The sequence below is a fragment of the Thunnus maccoyii genome, chromosome 22 (genome assembly GCF_910596095.1).
Source record: "Thunnus maccoyii chromosome 22, fThuMac1.1, whole genome shotgun sequence".
In the NCBI taxonomy this organism is placed as follows: Eukaryota; Metazoa; Chordata; class Actinopteri; order Scombriformes; family Scombridae; genus Thunnus; species Thunnus maccoyii.
The window spans coordinates 7,905,723-7,927,707 of NC_056554.1; the positions used below are offsets into that span (position 1 = coordinate 7,905,723).

The 21,985-nt window shown below is 39.2% G+C and overlaps 1 protein-coding gene across 2 annotated transcripts; it reads right to left on the reverse strand.

Annotated features, from left to right (window-relative positions):
* Positions 1 to 433: 433 nt before the first annotated feature.
* On the reverse strand, positions 434 to 14,644 carry paip2b (poly(A) binding protein interacting protein 2B). 2 transcript variants are annotated; one of them, XM_042401376.1, is made up of 4 exons: positions 14,419 to 14,644; positions 3,326 to 3,492; positions 1,975 to 2,157; positions 434 to 1,836 (listed from the first exon to the last, which is right to left on the reverse strand). In XM_042401376.1, the coding sequence occupies exons 2-4, from the start codon at positions 3,479 to 3,481 to the stop codon at positions 1,780 to 1,782; spliced, it is 396 nt and encodes a 131-aa protein (XP_042257310.1). In that variant the 5' UTR covers positions 3,482 to 3,492; positions 14,419 to 14,644; the 3' UTR covers positions 434 to 1,779. The 2 variants fall into 2 exon arrangements, with proteins under 2 accessions (XP_042257310.1, XP_042257309.1); XM_042401375.1 differs by lacking the exon at positions 14,419 to 14,644 and adding an exon at positions 10,865 to 11,044.
* Positions 14,645 to 21,985: the final 7,341 nt, after the last annotated feature.

Here is a 21,985-nt window from a genome sequence, read left to right on the forward strand (position 1 = left end):
ACTTCTAAATTCAAAGAAGTACAAGTGCTCAAGTGTCTACTTAACACTGTTACGGTAAAAATGCATGACACATTATTGTCACCGTTAAATACCACAAATGAACAGTGGTCTACTTTAATCATTTAGTGTGAAAATGAATGTTCGGATCATGCGGAGTAATTGATTACTGTTGATTAGAATCTGGGTTTCCTCAAAAGCATCTTCACATATACAACTTTTTCCTATTGGCTCACAACTTAACGGAGATTATACTTGCACTAAGGGGGCGATGCTTGAGGGAAAAGCCAGACCTCAACAGAGATCGATGGTTAAAAACTTGTACATGTGGCTACAGTTAAAAAGAAGAACTTCCTCAAAAAAGGGGGAGAAAAAAAAAAAAGAAAAAAAAAAGTCAATCCGAGGAAGAACGGCAAGGAGGAAATACTGTCCGCCACATGTTCCAATACTGCTTTATTCAGACTGGCTGTGAGAACATCCCCTCCCAACGTTTCCTCCTTCAAACAGGACTGAATGGACACCACAGGCTACTGTACCCAGTAGAGACACAAAACGCCTCATCCTCAAAACATGAAGAAAAAAATAATGAAGAAAAATAGAGGAGGAGAGGCTATTTGAAAACCTGATTTGGGTATGGACACTTGATCTGATGCTGGACAAACCAAGGTGTTCCAGCAGTAAGAGGCGGCGGCTGTGTTCCGCACCGAATACTTCCCCCCCCGTTACAAAACCGCTCGCTACACCTCATTTATTCACACTTAAAAAGGAACGAAGCTGTGAACGAAAATATAACTGACTGAAAATAACGTTCAAAAAGCTCTGACCTTCACTCATGATGACTTGATGCATGGTGATCGGGGGAAAAAACTCGCACTTCTGTTCTAATAAAGCTGGACGAAAGATAAACATGGACTTCCACATAAATTGGGAAAATAATTTCTTATCCATGATTACACGTGTCCACGTCTGCTCGGATCACTTCGGGGGGAAAAAAAAAAAAAAAAAACGAGCGTGCAGGGAGGGCGGGGGGCTGTATTTGGTTTGGAACAGAGCCGCTGCAGATACAAATAACAACCTGCATCTCTAGATGCACGAGAGCTGTGATGTCACAGGGAGCTTATGACACCATAGGAGCTAACATTAGAGGATTTGACTGTGATGACTCTGCAGAGCAGCGACAGAAACCCATGAAGTCCCCTGAAATGTTAGTCATTCTATAACCTCACTTGTTTTAGAGACCCTCAATGTTTTTCAATTGGACAGCACACAAATTAACAAGTATGTGAAGTCATTTTTCAAGTTTATTAGACTCTTTTTGGATTGAAGTTTTTTTTTTGTCCTGGCATCACTCCTTGGTAGCTGCCTCAGTTCCGAGGGGACATCAATGAGATCTGTATACTCTGCAAAACATCAACACGTATTCTGAAATGCAATGATGAGCTAGCGCCCGCTGTTGGGCGGTGCTGGTATTACACCCCTCCCCCGCCCCAGTTCCCAAATGTCCCTCAGTTTACAAGAAACAAACAGGAAATAAAAAGATTAAAGAAACAAAAAGAAAAGAGATAGAAAGAAAAAGAAATCCCCCCACCCCCCGACTGGGCCTGCCAGCACGCCATTGACTTCAAGTGTATTTGTTTGTGTGTGTGTGTGTGTGTGTGTGTGTGCATGCATGTGTGTGTGAGAATCAGTGTGTGCGCGGTCATTGGCCGCCAGAGTCTCTGAGAATATGTGAGGACTGCTGTGTGTGTGCGTGTGGAGGCTCCATGGGGGTGAGGGGGACTCCTAGTATTTCTTCCCCGGGACGAACTCCTTCGCTTCGGGATTCAAGATGCTCTTCCTCTGCAGAGAAAGAAAAAAAAGAAAAAGAAAAATAAGCAATAAGAACCCATCCCTCTTAACCTAAAGTCTGATTGTTTCCATTCAGTTCACAGGTGAGTTTTAAATGATTTCTTCTGGGTTCAAGCGTTTTCAACTCACCGCCACTTCCTCCAGGTTGCTGTGGTGATCGGACACGGACAGGCCGTTGAGCTGCTGCTGCAGCTGCCCCACACCCTGGTTGTTGAGGTCACGCGACGGGATGAACCAATCCTGGTCCTCCTCCTCCAGCATTTCCTGGAAGCAGCGCTCCAAGAACTCCTGCTCCAACAGCTCTTCTTCCACCTGCGAGATGACGAGGGAGAGAGTCAAGAGATGAGTGAGACGTCAAACACAGCAAACAAACAAGCGGAGAAACTGGAGGGGGGAAAAAAGAAGAGTGAATATGACATAACGTATGACTCATGCGGCAGAGCAAGAAAAAAAGACCTGAGGGGTCGAGCTTGAAAGGGTGTTAAATATCAAGAGAAGACGGATGAGACAAACAAACGCTTGTCACATGAACAATTCCACCTATACGTCATAAATCATGTAACTCAAGTGGTAACGATTGTGTCTGAATAACTTCAGATCCACAAAGAAGAAAAATAACCGTCACGGAAGAGGGGAGTGGTTAGGAAGAGTGCAGAATGAAGGAGGAAAAAAAAAAAGAGTAGCAAGGGAGTAAAACAAGTCGGTTAAACTGTAGATGTTATCAGTCATCAGCTACCCTGAGAACCTGCATGGTGGGAAACAAACGAGAGCGGAGGGGGTGGAGAACTGCAGGAGGCGAGATAAAATGGCCGAGTTGAACGTACAGGAGGATTAAAGAGAGAGTAAAGAGACAGAGGAGCGGGACAGGAAGAAAGAAGGAGGGGGTAAGTTTGTTCAGAGGGACCGTGGGGACGTAAGAAGGAGTCATGTGTGAAAAGATAGAAAAAAGATTAACGGGAAGGTTAAAAAAAGTTAAATAAGCGTCAGAGGCAAGATTTTAAAATGACTCGTTTGGCCAAGCAGCCTAGAATCAGGTCAAAATCTAAGAAAGTACAGGAGTAAGTAATTTGCATTTTCATACATTTTAAACACATTAAAAAAAATCAATTGAGTCTTGTTTGAGTAACAAATCTATGTGTTTGAAGGCTTGAACACCCAAACACTGAGCAGCACTTATAATACAACAAGACAGGATTTTACAACTCTGGAAAATTACTCTGGACGTTTTATTTGTTGTTTTGATGATTTTATTTAAGTTAAAACTTTAAAAAAAAGTATTATTTCCCCTTGTAAAATTGTCCAAAATAAGTTGTTTAATGGTAGTAAATGTAAGAATATGTAAAGGGGTGTAACAAGACAAAATACAGAGACAGAGAACAAAGAAAAGAGGAGGAAAGGTCAAGACAATCTAAACCAGGTAATAATATTTAATTCAACCCAAAAGTGTCCATAGTTCATGTATGAACAAACTAGTACAAACCTGTCTGTTATACTCTTCCTCATTCTCCATCCACATGTATTCAGCGAATGGGTTGGCGTCGCTGCCCTCTCCTGCGTGCCCATTGGCCACCGGCTCCTTCCCCTCCTTTCCCGGAGCTCCGCCTCCCGGTGTCTTGGCCACCTCTGGACCGCTCATCTCAGCCGGCTCTGCACGGGGGGGAGAAAATAGGGTTAGAGAAAAAAGTCTAGACAGAAAAAAAAGTACTTTTTTTGGTGAAACATCGTAGAAAAAAGTATCCTTACAAAGACCACCCTGAAAATATCTTCACATCACTCACTACTGGCTCCCAAAAACCAACGAAGCAGCAGGCGTACTTCATCGCACTTCATCATACTTTGTCTCTTGAAGGCAGATAAGTTTGGCTCAACTCCTTCTCATTACCCCACAGCTGCGTCTTATTGGCTGTTAATTTAACATTATCTCCTCTGAATCGAGGCTTCCGCATGTCAGCCCGGAGACCAAACTGAACAAATTAGCTTTATCTCAATTAGATTTTAGCTACAGCTGGAGAAATGTTCCTGAAAACTGCAGCAGCAACTGTGTGTGATCCTGCTCTGTGCACAAACAAAACCTCCACCCGGTGATATCTAAAAAAATAAATAAAGTTCTTACTGAAGCCTTAAATGAGTCTAAAGGCTTAATGGACTTGTTGGCATTTTACGACTGCAGTTTTTCAGCTTGGTGAATTGTAGCGCAGCTGTAAAAGGCCACAGTGTGTTATTATTAACCAAGAACACACACTGACCCAGATTAACATCATGAAGACGTACAGCATCACTATCAGGCAAACAAACACCCAGAGTGTTAAATCAGTTAACTTGTGCTAATAGAAAGAGAAAATACATCCTCATTTCCCTTCCAAGTTTAGCTTCAGTGTGTTTGGAGAAAGTCAAATCAGATTTAAATTCAAGTCAAGGATGGAAAGAGAAGGAAATGTAACAGATCGGTGAAGAAAAGCATCACGGAGAACAAGAACACAGCAGAGCTGGAAAACTGAGAGGAAAGTAATCAATTTAGACTAAAAAACATCAGAAAAATTAAAATGAGCATTATGATTTCCCAAAGCCAGAGTCTCTCTATTGACTGGGAAAAGCAGCCAATCTACACAGTGGAGATGCTGAGGTCATTCAATCTTTGGCACTGATGCTTAAAAAAAACAAACAAAACAAAAAAAAACCTTTAATCAATTATCAAAATAGCTGCAGATTCATTTTCTGTCCACTTTACTGATCAACTTTAGAGCTGCAATGATTAGTCAACCAACAGAAAATTCCTTGGCAACTGTTTTGATAATTACTTAAACAATTATTTGATTATTTAAGAAAAAATGCCAACATTTGCTGGTTTTATTTTAGCAAATCGGCTAAAATCTTTAGGTTTGAGACTGTCAGGAAAAAAAAGACACTTATTGAGACGTAAACTTTGACTCTGAGAAATTATATCAACCATTTTTCACCATTTTCTGACATCTTGGAGACAAAAATGATTAATCCATTCATCAATTAAATAATCAATGAAAAGAATTGTTAGTTGCAGCCTTAAATCAAATTTATGTTTCAACTCTAGACAGTAAAAGCAGTTCAGAGGAAGAGTCGAGTGTTTCAAGTGTTTTGAAGTTTTTCAAGTGAAAACAACAAACACTCAGGAGGTCAAAGCTCTGGTTTTGTGTGCCAAGGATCACGCATCCTGCTCTCCAGTCATACATGTTGCAGCATACTTTGCACAAAAAGGTTACGTGACAAGATGTTTAACTGAGTCAACTTTTGATCACTCATTGGCCTTTTAGCCAATCGCAGAGCAGAAGCACTGCGTCAAACATAGAGACACATGACAGATATTGCTAAACAAATGGAAAGGAAATTCCTGTTAGGAAACTCTCGGTCAGATAGATCTCGTTAGATGTGCATCAACATGCAACGTTACGAAGCAGTGAAACCAGGAGATGTCGTGTTTTTCATGCATAATTTAGCACATTGCTATAAAATACAGATGTTTGTGTAGTTATTTTGCAGCTTGAGGTTAGCTGCACATGATTAAATCAAGGCAAACAGTGAGTCATTGTAGGTAATGGTCCCGTACGATTCAGTTTAGAGGCTGCAGGTGTAAAACACACACACACACACACACACACACACACACACACACACACACACACGCACCGCCTGCTGCTTTCCGACTTCTGCAGGATTTCAATGAAAAGGCGTTGAAGGCTTTCATACAGTAAAAACAAAAGGTGTGCATCAATCTCTGGCTTTAGTGCGGCTGCTTTACCAGCATTCTTGCTACAGTTGCATCAAGTGTGAAGTTTTAATGTTGTGCTTAATGCTGTCGAGTGTTTGTTGTTCAGTATTTTGATGTTCTAGCTGCTACTGATTTCTGTTCAGTATTTTATCGCTCACTTTCTAATGGAAATGACTAAATTCTCCTGCGCTGAACGAGGTGCCTGGACGTCTAGTCTCAGTTCAAAGAGCCTTTGTCTGCATGTACAAAACCTCCATCTTAAATGTGCCTCCTCATGCATCCAAGTGATAGACAAGGGGCATCAAATCAGGAAAATACTAGGGCTGCAACTAACCATTATTTTCCTTATCGATTAATCTGACAATTTCTTGAATAATCGTTGTCTATTAAATGTCAGGAAATAGTGAAAAATGCCTGGTATTGTTTCTTAAAGCTCAAGGTAACGCCCTCAAATGTCATGTTTTGTCCAATCAGCAGTCAAAAATCTAAAGACATTCAGTTTACTATCATGAATGACACACAAAAAACCTCACATTAAAGAAGCTGCACCTGGTAAATTTTTTGGCATTTTTCCTTTAAAAAAAAAAAAAATTAAAACAATTATTCAATTATCTAAATAGTTGCCAATTAAATTCATGTTGTTCAACTAATCTTTGCAGCTCTAGAAAATAAACACATCTCGCTGTACACACCCACCGACCTCAACAAAAGTGCGGAAACAGAAGTGAATCCTTTCACTCTGACTGAGGAAATCTGAGGAAACTATCTTCAACTACAAATCAAGTGGAGCCGTTTAGACAGTCTCCCTACAGTGGGACAGTCCCCGACTACACGTCACATTTCCTACTGATTCCTAAACTCACATTGAGTGAGATCACATAACTGCAAATCCACACCTGGCCTGAAAATACCGTCCGCCCTCTATTACGTGGCCTTCTCTCAGCGCTGCGTGTGCAGACTCTAGCTGGATTTCCTCCAGGCTACCAGGAATTCCAATCAAAACACTGGCCCGACCACTACTGTATCTACTTTGGAAGATCCAGTATTGATTGTGCATCCAGGCCTGTAACTTTTCACAATAGGACAGTTGGCCTACTACAGAAACAGGGTTGTCGTAATAAACACAATCCTGCTGATACGGAACAACAGACAAACCTCTAATTTAGGCCTGTACTGCTATGGCTGAAATGATGAGTGATCAAGATCAATATTCTGTGATTACTATTTATAATTTTAAACAACTGAGAGAAGATTTTACTGTGCTTTCTCTCTCCCTGACATAAAAATCCTGACTGTGCTTAAACGCAGGACAGTCTAATATAAATTTAATACTTCCAGGTATCCTACATTTAATAATGACAAAAGTCAGACATGATTATTTGTGCGTCCCTGCTTCTGTGACAGAGTACTCTGGCTGGGATGAGACATGCCTGCTATAATGACCTAATCCTCAGACTGCCTGCCAGCTCCAACAGACTTGTCATGACTCAACTGCGGCCTCACAGTGGGGAGAGAGAAAAAAAAAAAAAAAAAAAAAAAGTAAAAAGGGATGATCTCAACCGAGCAGCACACACAGCCCCGGGCTCAGCCTGATGCAGACACACCATTGCAATGTTTGACTTCCGAGGACTGACTTACATCCACAAACTCTTGGCACCTTCACCAATATAATGACCCGATTCCAAATTCAGGATATTATGTTACTTTTATGAGTGCTCCTGATGTTTCCGTCCTGGTAACAAAGCCGACATCTGTGAGGGAGCGTGCGAGTTTGACCCGAGTCAGATTGCTGTTCACAAGTGACGGTGTGGACACGCTGTCCTTCAGAGGAGTTCAAATAAACATGTGTTATCTAAGTGGGTTAGCAGACTAAGAGTAGGTGTGTCTGCCTGGTACAAAGCTGACAGTGTTTCTGTCTGTCTGTCTGTCTGTCTGTGAGAATGATAACATCGATTTTAAACCCAAATAATAAGCAGGAGTGAGTGAAGAGAAAACTAAAAGCCCAGATTTAATTCTACGCTTGTGAACGACGTAGCGGCATGTTCAAAGGGTTTGAAGCCCGTATGTGTCGATGTGTGAGTGTGTCCGTGTTCATTTTTACTGCAGTCTATAAAGTTTTATGGAACAACACACACTTTTACGTCGTGATTGCCAAAGTCTACTCTACTGGACGCTTTTCAAACAAATGCACAGCACTCGCAATGTGTTGCATGTCAGGTATTCAAATAAGAAAAAAACAAAAGCAGAAAACAATTAAGCACATGTCTGTTAGAAATGTATAGAGTTAGAGCTCAAATGATAATGATCTGAATCATTTATAAAGCAAAAATGCCACAGAGTCTCTGGTTCCAGCTTCTGAAAAATAAGGATTTGCTGTTTTGCTCTATTTCATATAATTTTAAATCAAATATCTTTGGGTTATGGACTGTTGGTTGGGGGAAAAAAAGCAACTTGAAGACATCTAGAGCTGCAACTAACAAGTATTTTCATTATCGATCAATCTGTTTATTTTTTCAATTAGTCATTGTCTATAATATGTCAGATAATGGTAAAAAGGCCTTTTCTTGTTTTGTCAAAACAGTCAAAAACCCAAAATATTCAGTTTACAATTATATAACAGAAAAAAGCAGCAAATCTTTGCATTTGAGAAGTTGGAAATAGCAAATGTTTGGCATTTCTGTTTTAAAAAAAATGACCATTTGACCGGCAATTATCACCTTTTTCTGATATTTAACTTAAATTCCTTAATTGAAAACAAACAAACAAAAAAAAAAGAATCGACAGTTTCATCAATAAGAGAAAGTCTTTAGTTGCATCCCTCTTATAGATATTTCTTCAAAAAGTAGGAAATCCTTTAAACTGGAAATCATCATGTGACTCCCAGCATGAAAATAAACCCCAAAGCTGCCGAGAGCCACAGCAAACAGCCTCTGCTCAGACGACACAAGAGTGCACGGCGGGTCAAAGATCATAAATAAAGGAAAAGTGGAGACGGCGAGCACAGTGCCATTATGTACTGCATGTAGCACTTAACATGTTGGTGTTGCATAACCATGTGTTGGTCACCATGTAATATTTAGTTAGTGAGGCCTGGCCTGGCCCATCCTCCAGGGCCGCAAGCAGAGTGTGATTTAATCCAGTTCGATGAGGGTGAAGGATAAACAGTAGAGACGTAAACTGCTGTTGTGCAGTGCAACTACACAGAAAAATAATTTAGAAAAAAAAAAACCATGGTATGATTCATCTCTAGTTCTGCGTAAAATTACCTCATGTGTTATGTGATGTGAAACACTTTCCGTTGCACACTAGTTTTAAACTGATTGGGATATTTTCTGAACGGATGACGATCATTCCTCCTCACACGTTGCCTTTCTCTGCTAAAATGAATTATATGTATTTTTCTCTTATTTTGCATGCATGTCTCTCCCTAAGACTTAAATATTTGTAGTAGTTACATATGTGGCACAAGAACTATGCACAGAAATGAGATCAGAGATGGAAATTTAAATTTCTCTTAATAATTGGAGGGTTACTTTTCTTAAAAAGGGAGACAAATTACAAGTTACACAATTAAAGTAGAACTTAAACTATTGGTTAATGGATCTATTAGTTGATAAAGCCTTTTTTTATAATAAATTTGGCTTTTTAAATCATTTTAAAGCTAAAATGCCAGATTCCCATATGTGAATAATTTACTAGTTTGTTTTTGTTTGTTTGTTTGTTTTAAATCATTGTAACCTGAATATCTTCAGGTTTTTAAAACTGTTAGACAAAACCATCTGAGGATATCACCCTCTGGGAAACTACGATGGACATTTCTTCTACTTTCTGACATTTGACAGACCAAATTCCATATTTTCCACAATTACAATACATCATTTAAGTACTTTATAAAGCAAAAATGCAAACATTTACTGCTTCTAACTTGTCAAATAGGTGGATTTGCTTCTTTTCTCTTTTTTTATATAATTGTGAACTGAATATTTTAGAATTTTGGACATTTTTGAGACAATGGACCTTGGTCTTCTTGAAAACAGGATACTTTTTCACAAGGATTGACATTTTACAGACTAAAAATCATCTCAAGAGATGTATTATATATCAATCTATAATATAATACTCTTAGTTGCAGCCCAAAAGTTTGTAAAAATATTAACATTTAACATTTCTCCAGGTCAGGGTCACTATGTGGGACCATGGGATATCATTTTAAAAACTTATAAATTAATTCATTTGTGTAAACTGCTGAAATTTATAATAATACATTTAATTTACTGCACTTTTCATTCATAGTGAAACTCAAAAGTGCTACAGTATTAACATAGAACACACACCACGAAGAAAATATAATAATAATAATAATAATAATAATAATAATAATAATAATAATGAGTAGTTATGATGAAAAAGCCCTCCTGAATAGAAATGTCCTCAGGCCTTTTTAAAGAGTCTGGGGTCTGTGCTGCCCTCAGATGGTTGGGAAGGCTGTGGGATAACAAGAAAATAGGCTTAGATACAAGTCCCATTAAAAATAAAACCGTTTAAAAAGGTCAAATATAACACCCCATGCGTGAAAATGTAGTCAGTCTGCTGAAAAGTCTTGTTTTTTGTCTTCATATCATTTGTTAAATCAAGATTTAATGTATCTGCATGTGAAAATAAGTCTCAAATACAAATATGTAATCGGACAACAAGAGAAAAACAGGAGAAAGTATAAATAGATTTGTTCAACTCCATCAAGTGTACATAATAGGTGCTTTAAAGCGCTCCATAACACATTATGTAATGTAACACTTAGTGTTTGCATGCATGTACTGTAATGGGGGCTGCGTCGTTACAGCCTGCTAACATCTTCACGGAGCTCAGGCCTACCTGGAAAGTTGGATAAATGGATTTAGTGGAGGTAATGCTCCAGTGGCTACAGACAGACAGATACATGGCTGTGCTGTCAGTGAACGGGCCTAAATGATAGCAGCAACAAAGGGTAGACGGGCTGGGTGGCTACAAACAGTTATTCCCATCAAACTCGCCACATGCACCGACACGAAAACCACAATGTACCTCGTTTGAAATAAACTCTAAGCTATTAAAACGCCGACACCGTGCAGCGAGGTCAAACTCCTTTCCCGTTTTGGATGATTGAGGCCAAACAAAAGTCGGCTAGCACGCTGTGCTACAAGCATGGCAGCATCTCTGAAGCAGGTCAACAAAAAAAACAAGCCTGCGCTCCGGGGGATTACAGCAGCTTTAAACAACGTTTTCATACGTCAAAGTTACCTGGCATTGTGCTGTCGGTGTTCGCCTCGAAGTGTAACGTTTACACAGACTTGTTTCAAGTACACCACGAAGTGTGTGCGTGTTCGTCGTTTTTCTCCGCTGGCTGGTTTTCTCTCCCCGCTGCTGCTGCGATGCAACGTAGCTCGAGTTAGCTAAGTCCTGTTAGCCACCTTGCTAACGTTAGAAAGCTGGGGCGGTCACGTGGTGTGCTGCTGCATTCATGTGTTCTTAGCAATGTGAGGATTACAAAACTCTTCTTGATCTTCGAGGTTTTTTTTATTTTGTTTTGGTTTGGTTTAGTTCTATTTCTCATGAATAAATTTTTTGAAGCAAGAAGCCAAGTCTGAGCTGATTATCTATATCGACTATTATACATTACCTGTAAGTCGTAAATAGCCCTCCTTGTGTTTGTACACAGAAGTTACATAACCACTGGTAAATACTTAAAGACCCCCTCCCTCCAGACATGTATTTAGACATACTATGTCTGAACATGTTGTTGTTTTTTGTTTGTTTGTTTGTTTTTTTAAAAAGTGTAATGTAAAATATATTCTACTATTAAAATCACAATCAATGATGTTGAAATAAAAGGGTGTATGAGGACAAATTCTTAGGAGTGATAATAGCTCATAAACTCTGTTGGAAACCACACATAAATCATGTTAAATCAAAAATATCTAAATCCATTTCATTACTATATAAAACTAAATATATCTTGAACCAGAACTCACTGTATATACTGTATTGTTCTCTTATAGTTACATATATTACTTACTGTGTGGAGGTATGGAGAAACACATATAAAACCAACACAAATCCACTTTTCATACTACAGAAGAGAGCTTTAAGAATTGCACACCAAACAGATTATTATGAACCAACCAACACACTATTTATTAACTCTCCTGCTTTAAAATTCAGTGATCTGGTTGACTTTAAAACTGCACAAATAATGTACAAAGTAAAAAATAACTTGCTTCGTGACTGTCCACAAAATCAGAGACAGTCAGTATAGACTCAGGGAAATATGTATATTGTCAAACTCTGCACGTACATCATTCTGCACGGTGAAGCTCAAAGAAGGAAAACATTTTTGAGTGGAGGGGGACTTTAACTTTATTTGTGTTAAAAGCTTTTTAAATTGAATGTAATAAAATCGTGTATATGAGCAACAGGAGACAGCTGATATGCTTGTGACATTTAGAAGCATGGATGCCTTGTAATAAGATATAACAGGGAAAATTATACTCACTATTTTCCAGTTGCTTGCAAAGGATTTTAAACATTTGGCATGTTTTTTTTAACAGCTGCTGTCTTGCGTTTATCTGCATGCAATTACTTACTTGTTCAGAGGAAGCATATCCAAACCCAGCTGAAAATGATCTAAGCTCAGATGTCTTCATTCATTTAGATACTAATCTATAAAGCAAGCAGCAATATTCAGGAAATAGGAGGACACTGATTTCCGTTTCAAGGCTGACTAGCATTAGCACTAACAAATACTTAAGTGAGGGTAGACTTACCACAGTACATGTGGAGAGCGAATGAAGAGCAAATATCGTTTTCCAAAATACCGTCAGAAAGAACAGATGCTTGTTTATTGTGCTGTAAAATATTTGACTCAAACAGTGATGCATAGAAGCAGACATCTTGGCCCGGATATGGAAGTAGCTACACCAAAACATCTGGTTATATCCCACATTATTCCCATTCCTGTTCCCCCCTGGGGCTAATAGTGAGTGCAGCGTGATTAGACGATGAATCCCAAGACTGAACGTGGTCCAGCTCTGATGCACTCTGAGCAGAAAAACACTGTAAATCATTGATCCTTTTTCCTCTACTAAAGATACTGATGAAAAAGAACCAGGCCTCTTTTTCTTTTAGAAAAATGGGGAAATGTAGATGTGTGTGTTTTTTATTTCTCGAGTCTGAGGTTCCTTCTTACACTCAACTAAGAATAGTGCTGTCATATCTTATCGGAGTGACCACTCCACTTATAATTTCCAGTTTTTACAATGAAGAAATGTCAGTAGAGCTGTAACGTTTCATCGATTAGTTGCCAACTATTAAATTTATCGCCTACTATTTTGATAATTGATATTCGATTGATTGAAACTGATGTGATTTTCTACTGTCCACTCAGTCATGACGTATGAAAACAGCCACATATAGAAAACCACCTGTTTTGTTATAGACCCTATTTGCTGTTGTTCATGACCAAACACGTTACGAGGGCTGCAACTAACAATTACAAACTCTTGATAAATTATTCCTTTTTTTATTGATATTTGTGTCCAACATTTTGTCACAGCAGGAAAGTTATAAGACACTTCCTGGGATGTTTTCACACTATGAACACTCACCCACCCAGGAATAAGTAATAATTATAATTATTTTAATTATCAATTAATCTGATTATTATTCTTTTGAAAAGCCATAAATAATAATAAATATAAAGTTTGAACCAGTGAACGTTTGGCATTCTTTCTTGATAGAAGACATGAATGATAAATCACGTATTAAAATGGTCGCTGATCCTTTTTCTGTCCATCCCTAATTTCCAAACTGGGAGTCAGTAACCCGCCAAGGGATCGGAGGATAAATCTCAGGGGACACAATGTGATTAAAACAAGGCTGACTTTTCTCTAATCCTTCCTGTTTATTAAGAAATACTCTTTTCATGCATCTAAAAACTATGCAAAAGCAACAATCTGAGAAGGAAACATCACTTTATGTTTGTACTGTTTGCACCTGATTGATGTGTGCAACGTTCAAGGCCAGGGGGTCGCAAACAGACACAGCTTCACTTAAAAAGGGTCATAGGCCAACAAACATGGGGAATCACTGAACTAATCGATTGAGTTGCTTCAACACTACCAGTAACAGTGATACTGGGTCTCGAAAATCGAGACTCAAAATGGGTACCTGAAGGCAGCATCTGAACAAACATCCCACAAGCTTCCACCACTTCCACTACTCTTTCTTCAGTCTCCTCCAAAACACAAATGCCTGCGTGGCTTCGCAACCAAAAGCTCCTCTGTCAATTAAGTGCTAATTATCCAGCCAATCACACTTTAATTGACTTTTAAGAGAGAGACGATTGGCTATTAACAAGCTATAGGATCTGTTTTTTAAATCAGTGTGTTTACAATCCCACACATTATTGATCTAAGTAAACATATACACATCCGACATGAAAGGACTGCACATTTTCATGGACTTGACAGTACTCTCACGTAGTAGTGAAATATTTCTAGGGCACAGGAAGACTCTTAAGTTGTTTCACCAGATTTTCACCATTTTCGCTCATCTTTTCAGACTAATATTTGAGGTTTTAAGTGGTGACACAGAAGGTAATATTGGCCTACTGTGAGTTTGCTGCAGATTATAATAGGCTCCAACAGAGAAAGTAGGATAAGTTAATTGCCTTTCTTGCTGCTGAGAAGCTTTCTTTCTATTTTTCTTTCTGTCTTTCTTTCTTTCTTTCTTTCTTTCTTTCGCAAACAGCCAGCTTACTCCTATTACTCTAACAATAACAACAGCAACAGACTCACCACACAACTTCAGTGCTAATGGGGGGAGAATCTGCAAACCAGCTGTCGTGGGGAGGGGGGTCCTTTCCGGTCCCGGACGTCACAAGACACCGCACAGTGAAGAAATACTTCGTTTAATATCCAAAACGCTAAACAAACACGTGTCTCCTTTGTCGATTTGTTCGCGTTATTGGTCAAAAACGAAGAAATCCGTTGTTTTACTGCCTAAAACGTTGAGAGGGGATAGCGATGTGTCGTGGTCGCGTTTGTCCAGCTGTACACTTCACCCATTGGTTAGAGTCTACGTCACTCAATGCTTTTTAGCGATGCCATTGGTTGAAACGACCACAAGCCCCGCTTTTGCTTCCCCATTCACGTAAGTAAACAAAATATAACCCATTTTTCTCACTGTCCCCTTTTTGAAATCAACATGAGCGGTTAATATTTGACAAAGCGGCTGTGTGAAGTAGGTTTGACCCTTCTTCAACAGACGAAGCTCTATTTTTTTGTTTGTTTAGACTGTTTGGGATGAGAAAGCGAGTGAACAAGACAAGAATAAAAGTAGATGCAAGAATTTCATATGTGAGTGTCAACAGTGGCGTGCACATGCTTTTCAGGGGTGAGGACAGCCCCAGGTTGTGCCACTCATTTATTACCGTAAGGGTCAAGTAAGATAATTTGGGGGACTTTTTGTTAGATTACCAAGAAAACCACCTAAAATTCTGAAAACGACCTTAAGTGTTACTTTTAGAACTTACTAGTGGTGTCTGCTATATTTCTATAAAGAAAATATGTTGCCAAATAAAATACTTCAGAAACTTTGGACCTATAAACACATCAAGAACCCCTACCTCACTCCAATGACATGTTCAAGTAAAATGGGACAGTCACTGATGGTTGTTTTCAAATAAAGTGATGTGGAAATTGGCCAACTGAAATTTGTTTGCTAATTAGGCCTTTAAATTCCTTACAGGCATAATTAGCCTATAATTTCTTTTTTTAATGAATAGTTAGGTTACATTAATTATGTAATGAATTAATGACTGAACTGATAAATGGATTTAACCATTTAAAAAACAAACAAACATGAAATACAATTGTTCTGTAACCTGTAATATGACCATAGACTGTAAAAAATATGTCACCCATTGGTTTCTGAAGAGCGGCTTTGAAGCTCAAAGTGGGCAGCTCTGGCCGTCGTCATCTTGGCAGTGCCTGACTACGCCTCACCCCCAGCTAATCCGAAATGGGCAAAGAGGTGTAGCAGAGGTGGGCCAAATGAAGCCTGGTTGCTGAAACAAGCCACCTAGCAGCTAGCGACCTGTCACTCAAAGCAGCCACGTCCTTAATTACGCATAACTTTACGGCTTAATAAAATTTAAGCCCCTGTACAGTTGTTATGAAATTAGCTATAGAGATCAAAACCGTCTTTCGTACCTGGCTGTTAACATGTTTATTTCTGCTGTAAAGTTAAACATGGGGGTCTATGAGGATTGACTCACTTTTGGAGCCAGCCTCAAGTGACTATTCAAGGAACTGCAGTTTTTAGTACTTCGCGTTGGCTTCATTTTTCAGCCCCGTGAATATGACAGGGTGGCACACAATGGCATAGTAACTCATGATTTTATGGCACCTGGTAGCTTAGAAACATGCCAGTTTCACTTCAGAAAAATGTCCCATTTTAGCTTAATTTTTAAGTCACTCAAAACCTCTCCCATAAAAAGCAAAGTGTATTGTGAAAATATTTTGATCATAAGTCAAACAGATAATAAAATGCAACATCCTACAACTATTTTTGGTGTTATACCTGTATTGCTTTACCTACAGTATTCTTATTACTAAAAAGAGAAAATCAACATGCTGCATGGCTTACCTTGCAAGTTCTGGGACCAGTGATTTTTTTTTTAAATTTTTGCTCCACCCATCCTAGTTATCTCAGACCAATCAAAACGATTGTTTCATGTAAAGGACATTAGTAGCAACAATGCAATAACATGTTGGGTGACTGGCTGCTAATATTTAAAGAGCCCAAGATGTAAAACCTTATTTGTCTCATTTTATCTGACTTCACTCTACATCACATTACAACATAACCGAACCACACATAAAATTAATGTGTGGTTCATGTTGTAAAAATTTTCAGCTACCACCTTTTTTTTAGATTAGGAAACAGAGCAGCAACTTGTAAAACTGGTTAACAATCTTTTTATCATGCAGCACATCAAATGTCTTTTCCTGCAGATGTTTAGAGGAGTCTTTGTGAATTCTGGAAATACCTTTAGAAAAGCAGTAAGACCTGAGTTTTTCAATTCACTTTACTTTTTTTCTAGCATAATCCACTCACTGCTTTCCAGGAAATACTGAGTACATTAGCTACATTAAAAACACAATAAGCAGTGCAATCACAGACTTATTTTTTCATAGCAAAGTAGCAGAATAATGTTATGTGGTGCAGAGCAGGTGGACCCAGTTGTAGGAGACTGCAGGCAGACCAAAGCTGAAGAATAATGTCTTTATTCTGGCTTGAGCGCAGGCAAAGCAGCACTGAACTGAACAAACAGAGCAGAGGATCCAACAAAACTGAACTGAAAACCAGGACTTAAATACAAACTAAACTGACGAGGGAATGAGGTGCAGGTGGAACAGGAGAACAGGAAGGGGGCTGATAGGCTGGAGAAGACACAGGGAGCAAGGCAGGGCTAATGAGACTAATGCAGGGCAGGTGTGGAGGGAAAGTGTGAAAAGGAAAGCAGGCTGGGGACACAAAAGGAAAAACACAGAGTGAAGGAAAACCCCAGAGACAAAATCCTCTCTTAAATATGTCACACTTACATATTAAACTTTCAAATATACAAGTGAAACCAGCGTAAGGAACAACAAAATCTGACAGACTGATACTGTCAAATCATTTTAGCATGCTAGATATTTACAGAACATCCACCTTCTGTCCACCTTCATATTCCTCTTCCATCTATCCATGAATATCGATAGAGGACAGATCAATAAACACAGAGGGCATCATTGGCAATGTAAGAGCACAACACAGGATTAAACAGTCTGTTCATCTTAATATTCAAAGTATCTGTCCTTCTCCCACTCAGTCTAGACTTAACGTCACAGGGAGAAAAAAGCTGAGAGTCTCTGGTGGACTGGCGGATAATGGCAGCTAAGGAACACAGAGCCAGACTGGAACACAACCATAACAAATAAATGCTTTTCAAGGACAGTCAGGAAAGAGAGTTCACATGACTGAAGTTTCATACTGATGAAAACTGAGATAACTACAATTCCTGATGAAGACTGTCAGACGTGTTTGAAAGCTTGAGAAAAGGTCAAGAATGAACTTTCACACTCAAGAGTTCATTTTGTTTGAATTAAAAAGAAGGAAACTTCTCTAATGTGACAAGTACAGCTAGGTGCACTCCCCCCCCCCCCCACCTCTACAAATATCACTACACCGTTGTTTCAATGTGAGAAGTCCGTTGCTGTGGAGGAGATGTTTTTTTAGTTAGTTTCCAGAAGCTCATTTGCAGGTGTTTTTGAGAAATTATTTAATTTCAAGGGAATGTGCTTTTCAGTAAATGACTGATCCAAGTGAGACTCAGCGTGATTAATCCAAGTATATGAAATAACAGGAGAAGTTGTGCCAATATTGTGCATGTTTTATGATTATTGCTCCTTCAGAGTAACTACCTCATTGACTGCATATTTTCAGTAAAAGCCAGAAGACTCAGCTTCACCTGTTTCCATCTTGTAGGTTTGAAGAGCAGAATCTTGAACAGTGTTTGGTGTGAGGAACTTGATTACACTGACATGTACTGTATATTGGTGACATTTCATGATGGCAGTTTGTGCACAAAACAGATATTAAATATTCTACATTGACTCTTTTTAATACTGACAAGTCAAACACAGTAAAGCACAGTTTGTAGATATATTAATATTACTTTATGTTGACGAAGATAAAATGTTTGGGGAATCTTTCTTTTGTGCAGCTCATGCTGTAAATGGCAAGTAATAGACAATTGTAAGTTTACATCTCCAGGTTTAATATCTAATAAATCTCAGCTTATGTTCTGAAAATAGCTAGTCAGGAGCACAGACTAATAACTACAGCAAAATAATTGGTTAGTTTTTCGCACTTTTACACCACTTTTCTGAGACTGAATTTTAAAAACCTATTTGAAGAATGAATTATTAAACTCCTCACTCAGCCTCTGTCCTCCGCACCTCCTCATCATGACTGAGGTGCAATGAACAACACATGATAACAGCTTCCACCTGCATTTACACAGCCGTCCTCTTCCTACTGTACTTCTTGAGAAAATGCGAGGGTGCATTACCCTGAAATCACAGTGGAGGGAGACTGTAACACACAGTGTGATTGTTGGGCAGTGTCCACTTACACACAGTGTTTCTGCTCTGTGTGAGTGCATGTCTACTGGCAGACACATTATGAATGTGTTGTAAATGTAAGATCTTGATCTAAGTGGTGTACCTGGATCTGTAGATGTAAATATTGCTTAGTAGTACTCCGCAGTAGTGTAACCAGTGCCTGTCAAAATGAGGGAAAAACCACTTCATTCATGAAATGTAAAACAGCTGCTACATCTGAACCATGCTTTTATATTGCTTTGTGAGTCTTATATGTATGTAGTCCATCTTTCAGATTGTTTAGGAGAGTAAAAAATGTCAGTCTTTGAACTAAAGATTCCTCTCAGATTTTTTTTATCACATACTTTTTAGACACAGGAAGAGGTAGAATTATCCAGTGATTTACAAGAAAAAAGCAAAGATTAGAGGAAAGTCTGAAAATATGTAGGACACCAGTTTGGTAAGTGTTAGTGCAGCTCGAATAACCTGACACACTGCTGTCAGTAAAACAGTTAGAGAAACTTAAGGTGTGAAATATAATACAGCTCCACGTCACCTTAAACTGTCACTGTAACAGATTTCCAGCTTGCTACATTATCTCCTCACTGTTTCAGCTGGGTGCAAGATGCATGGCTGTGCATATGTGTTAAGAAGGAGATGGGGACATTAAATCAGCATGCAAGAACGCCAGATGTTTCTAAGACTCTGCATGTGTGTGTGCGGCAAGTGTGTATCTGCAGCTGATGTCTCCACACTGACCTATGATACCTCTCCTCGGGAAGCTCATAAAGGGTCGTAGGATTTGGATTTGTTTTCATGTGATTACAAGCACACATGAAAACACAAGCTGTATGCGAACTAAAGCCAAAACTAGTCGAATATGTTGCGAGACTAACTGTGGTTTCTGCTCACTTCATGACAGACAAATGAAAAAATATTTTGATTTGAGGCTCCTCATTTTGCGGAAATTCGACAGCCCACACCCATTCACTGTATATTGTCCTCATGCATGCACACAACAATTCTCACACTAGCTACCCAGTTACAGACAAAAGGAGGTACACTTTACTCTTTCCCCCCTTCTTTTCTTCTCCCCACTGCTATTACATCATGTCTCCCTCCCTCTTCTCTCTCCCATTCAGTCCCCCTCTGCTATAAGTTTCTCCCTCTGTCTCTGCTATTGAATCATAAATCATAATTTCCCTTCCTGTTCCTCTTTCTCTCTCTTGCTCTCCCTCTCTTTTTATTACACAATGGCCCAGACTTTATGTCAGAGGGCAGTCATGTGTGTGTATGTGTGTGTATCTTCTAACCCAGCCTTTCCTGTGGCCCTGCGTCCCCACCCTAGGCTGCACCGGTGAGTTTGTCCAATGCTACTCACACAGACACATTCACATAAATATGTGCACTGGGGAACATACAACACACCCTCTCATGCACATGCACAGGAAGTGGCACATTAGTACAACCATACACACTCTAAGGTACAATATTGCCTTCATTATTTTCCTGCACAAACTCAATATTCCTGCACGCACAAGTGCTTATAGGCCGAGGTCCTGTTAACACTCACCACTGAGTTGCTGTTAACACTCAGCCTGTAATAAGCAACAGGCTCACGGTATGTTCAATATTAACGAGGACTTTGGTGAACATGGAAATACATTCCCCCTACACATTTGTTCCAGCAGAAACCTTTAAGAAAACAAGGAGTCATACAGTACATGCAGATATTTCTACTTCACTCTAACTCTAACGGTTCCCCTGTGAGTTTTATACCTCCCATGTTCAGACCCTGGGCCCCTCATTTGTATTTGCTTGAAAATGGTGCAAAAAGTCTCCCAGTACTTGTGCAAGGAGATGTTTCTTAGGATAAGTTGTATAATACACAGTAAGGGGATTTGCATAATCATGATTGTTATACACCTTGATTAAAGAATAGCATTTCTCTTTCACTTATTCTGGAAGCAAGTCTGAGCACCTCTAGGACATCCACGTTGACTTTATATATATACTGTATATCATATATTGGGTAATATATGATGACAGGTGTAGTTAACCATCCAATCCACCCACGGTGATGGGTAGAAGTAGTGTACAATGAATACTCAACCATTAATTCCAAAAAGAAGAAGTACAAAGGCAAAAATATATCAAAAATATGAAAAATACACAGAAGAAAACTTTAAAATATCAAAAACAAATCCCCCCAAAAACATTAACCAAAAAATCCTCACATGTGCATTATATTTTTCTTTTTAAGTAGTAGTTCAACATCTTGGGAGATTCGCTTATTCACTTTTTTGCCCACAGTTTGATCAATATCACTCTCATGTTTGTACCATTGCCAGTTAGCTTAGCTTAGCATAAAGACTGGAAACAAGGGGGAAAACAGCTAGCCTGGCACTGTCAAAAAAAGTTTTAAAAAGTCCGCCTACGAGCATCTCTAAAACTCACTTAACAATATTACTCACATGTTTAATTTGTTCAAAATACAAAGTGTCAGTCAAGTAGCCATTTCCAGTCTTTGTGCTAAGCTAAGCTAACTGCCCTGTGACTATAACTTCATATTTACTGTAAAGACATGAGAGTCATATCAATCTCCTCATCTTAGTCTCGGCAGGAAAGTGTATAAGCATGTTTCCCAAATTGCCAAACAATTTCTTTAACAAAGCTAACATGGATGTATGTTATGGTTGAGACTATGAAAAGCTATCAATTGTCATTATGTGGCTGTTTCACATTCAGTGGTGTGGCATTTGATGCTATCTGGAGGGGAAGTAACAGGTTCTCAACCAGGCTACGGTGAGATCCTGGGCTATTTAGAGGACCTGGAGGAAGAATAGTTTCTTGGTGTGTATGTGGGTGTGTGTGTGAGTGTGTGTGTATGTTATGGGTGTGTTTCCGTTGCTCGAGGACTTCCAAGGTCCCAGAGATAATGTGGAATTCATGAGAGGAATGGCGTACAGGGGTTCCTTCCTGTCACCTGACTCCATCACTTCCTGCACTGGACTTCCTGCGTCTGGACCTCCAAGGAGAGAGCTGGACCAAGACATCCATTCTGGTTCTGTTTTATAATTTTGTGTCTCGGAAGTGATGGAGGAGCTGGACTGCAGCCCACTTGATAAGTTCAATCAGTTATAATGCAGGTTAGGTCGGAGCTGATTGCTAAACAAAGGTGTCAGGCAAGCGCCCCAAATTTTGAAAAGCTCAC

Excerpts from the sequence above, each read along its gene's own strand:
- paip2b (XM_042401375.1), bottom strand. Across the intron at positions 2,158-3,325 it reads AGGAAGAGTATAACAGACAG|GTGGAAGAAGAGCTGTTGGA; the intron begins GTTTGTACTAGT and ends GTCATCTCGCAG. Across the intron at positions 1,837-1,974 it reads GCAACCTGGAGGAAGTGGCG|AGGAAGAGCATCTTGAATCC; the intron begins GTGAGTTGAAAA and ends CTTTCTCTGCAG.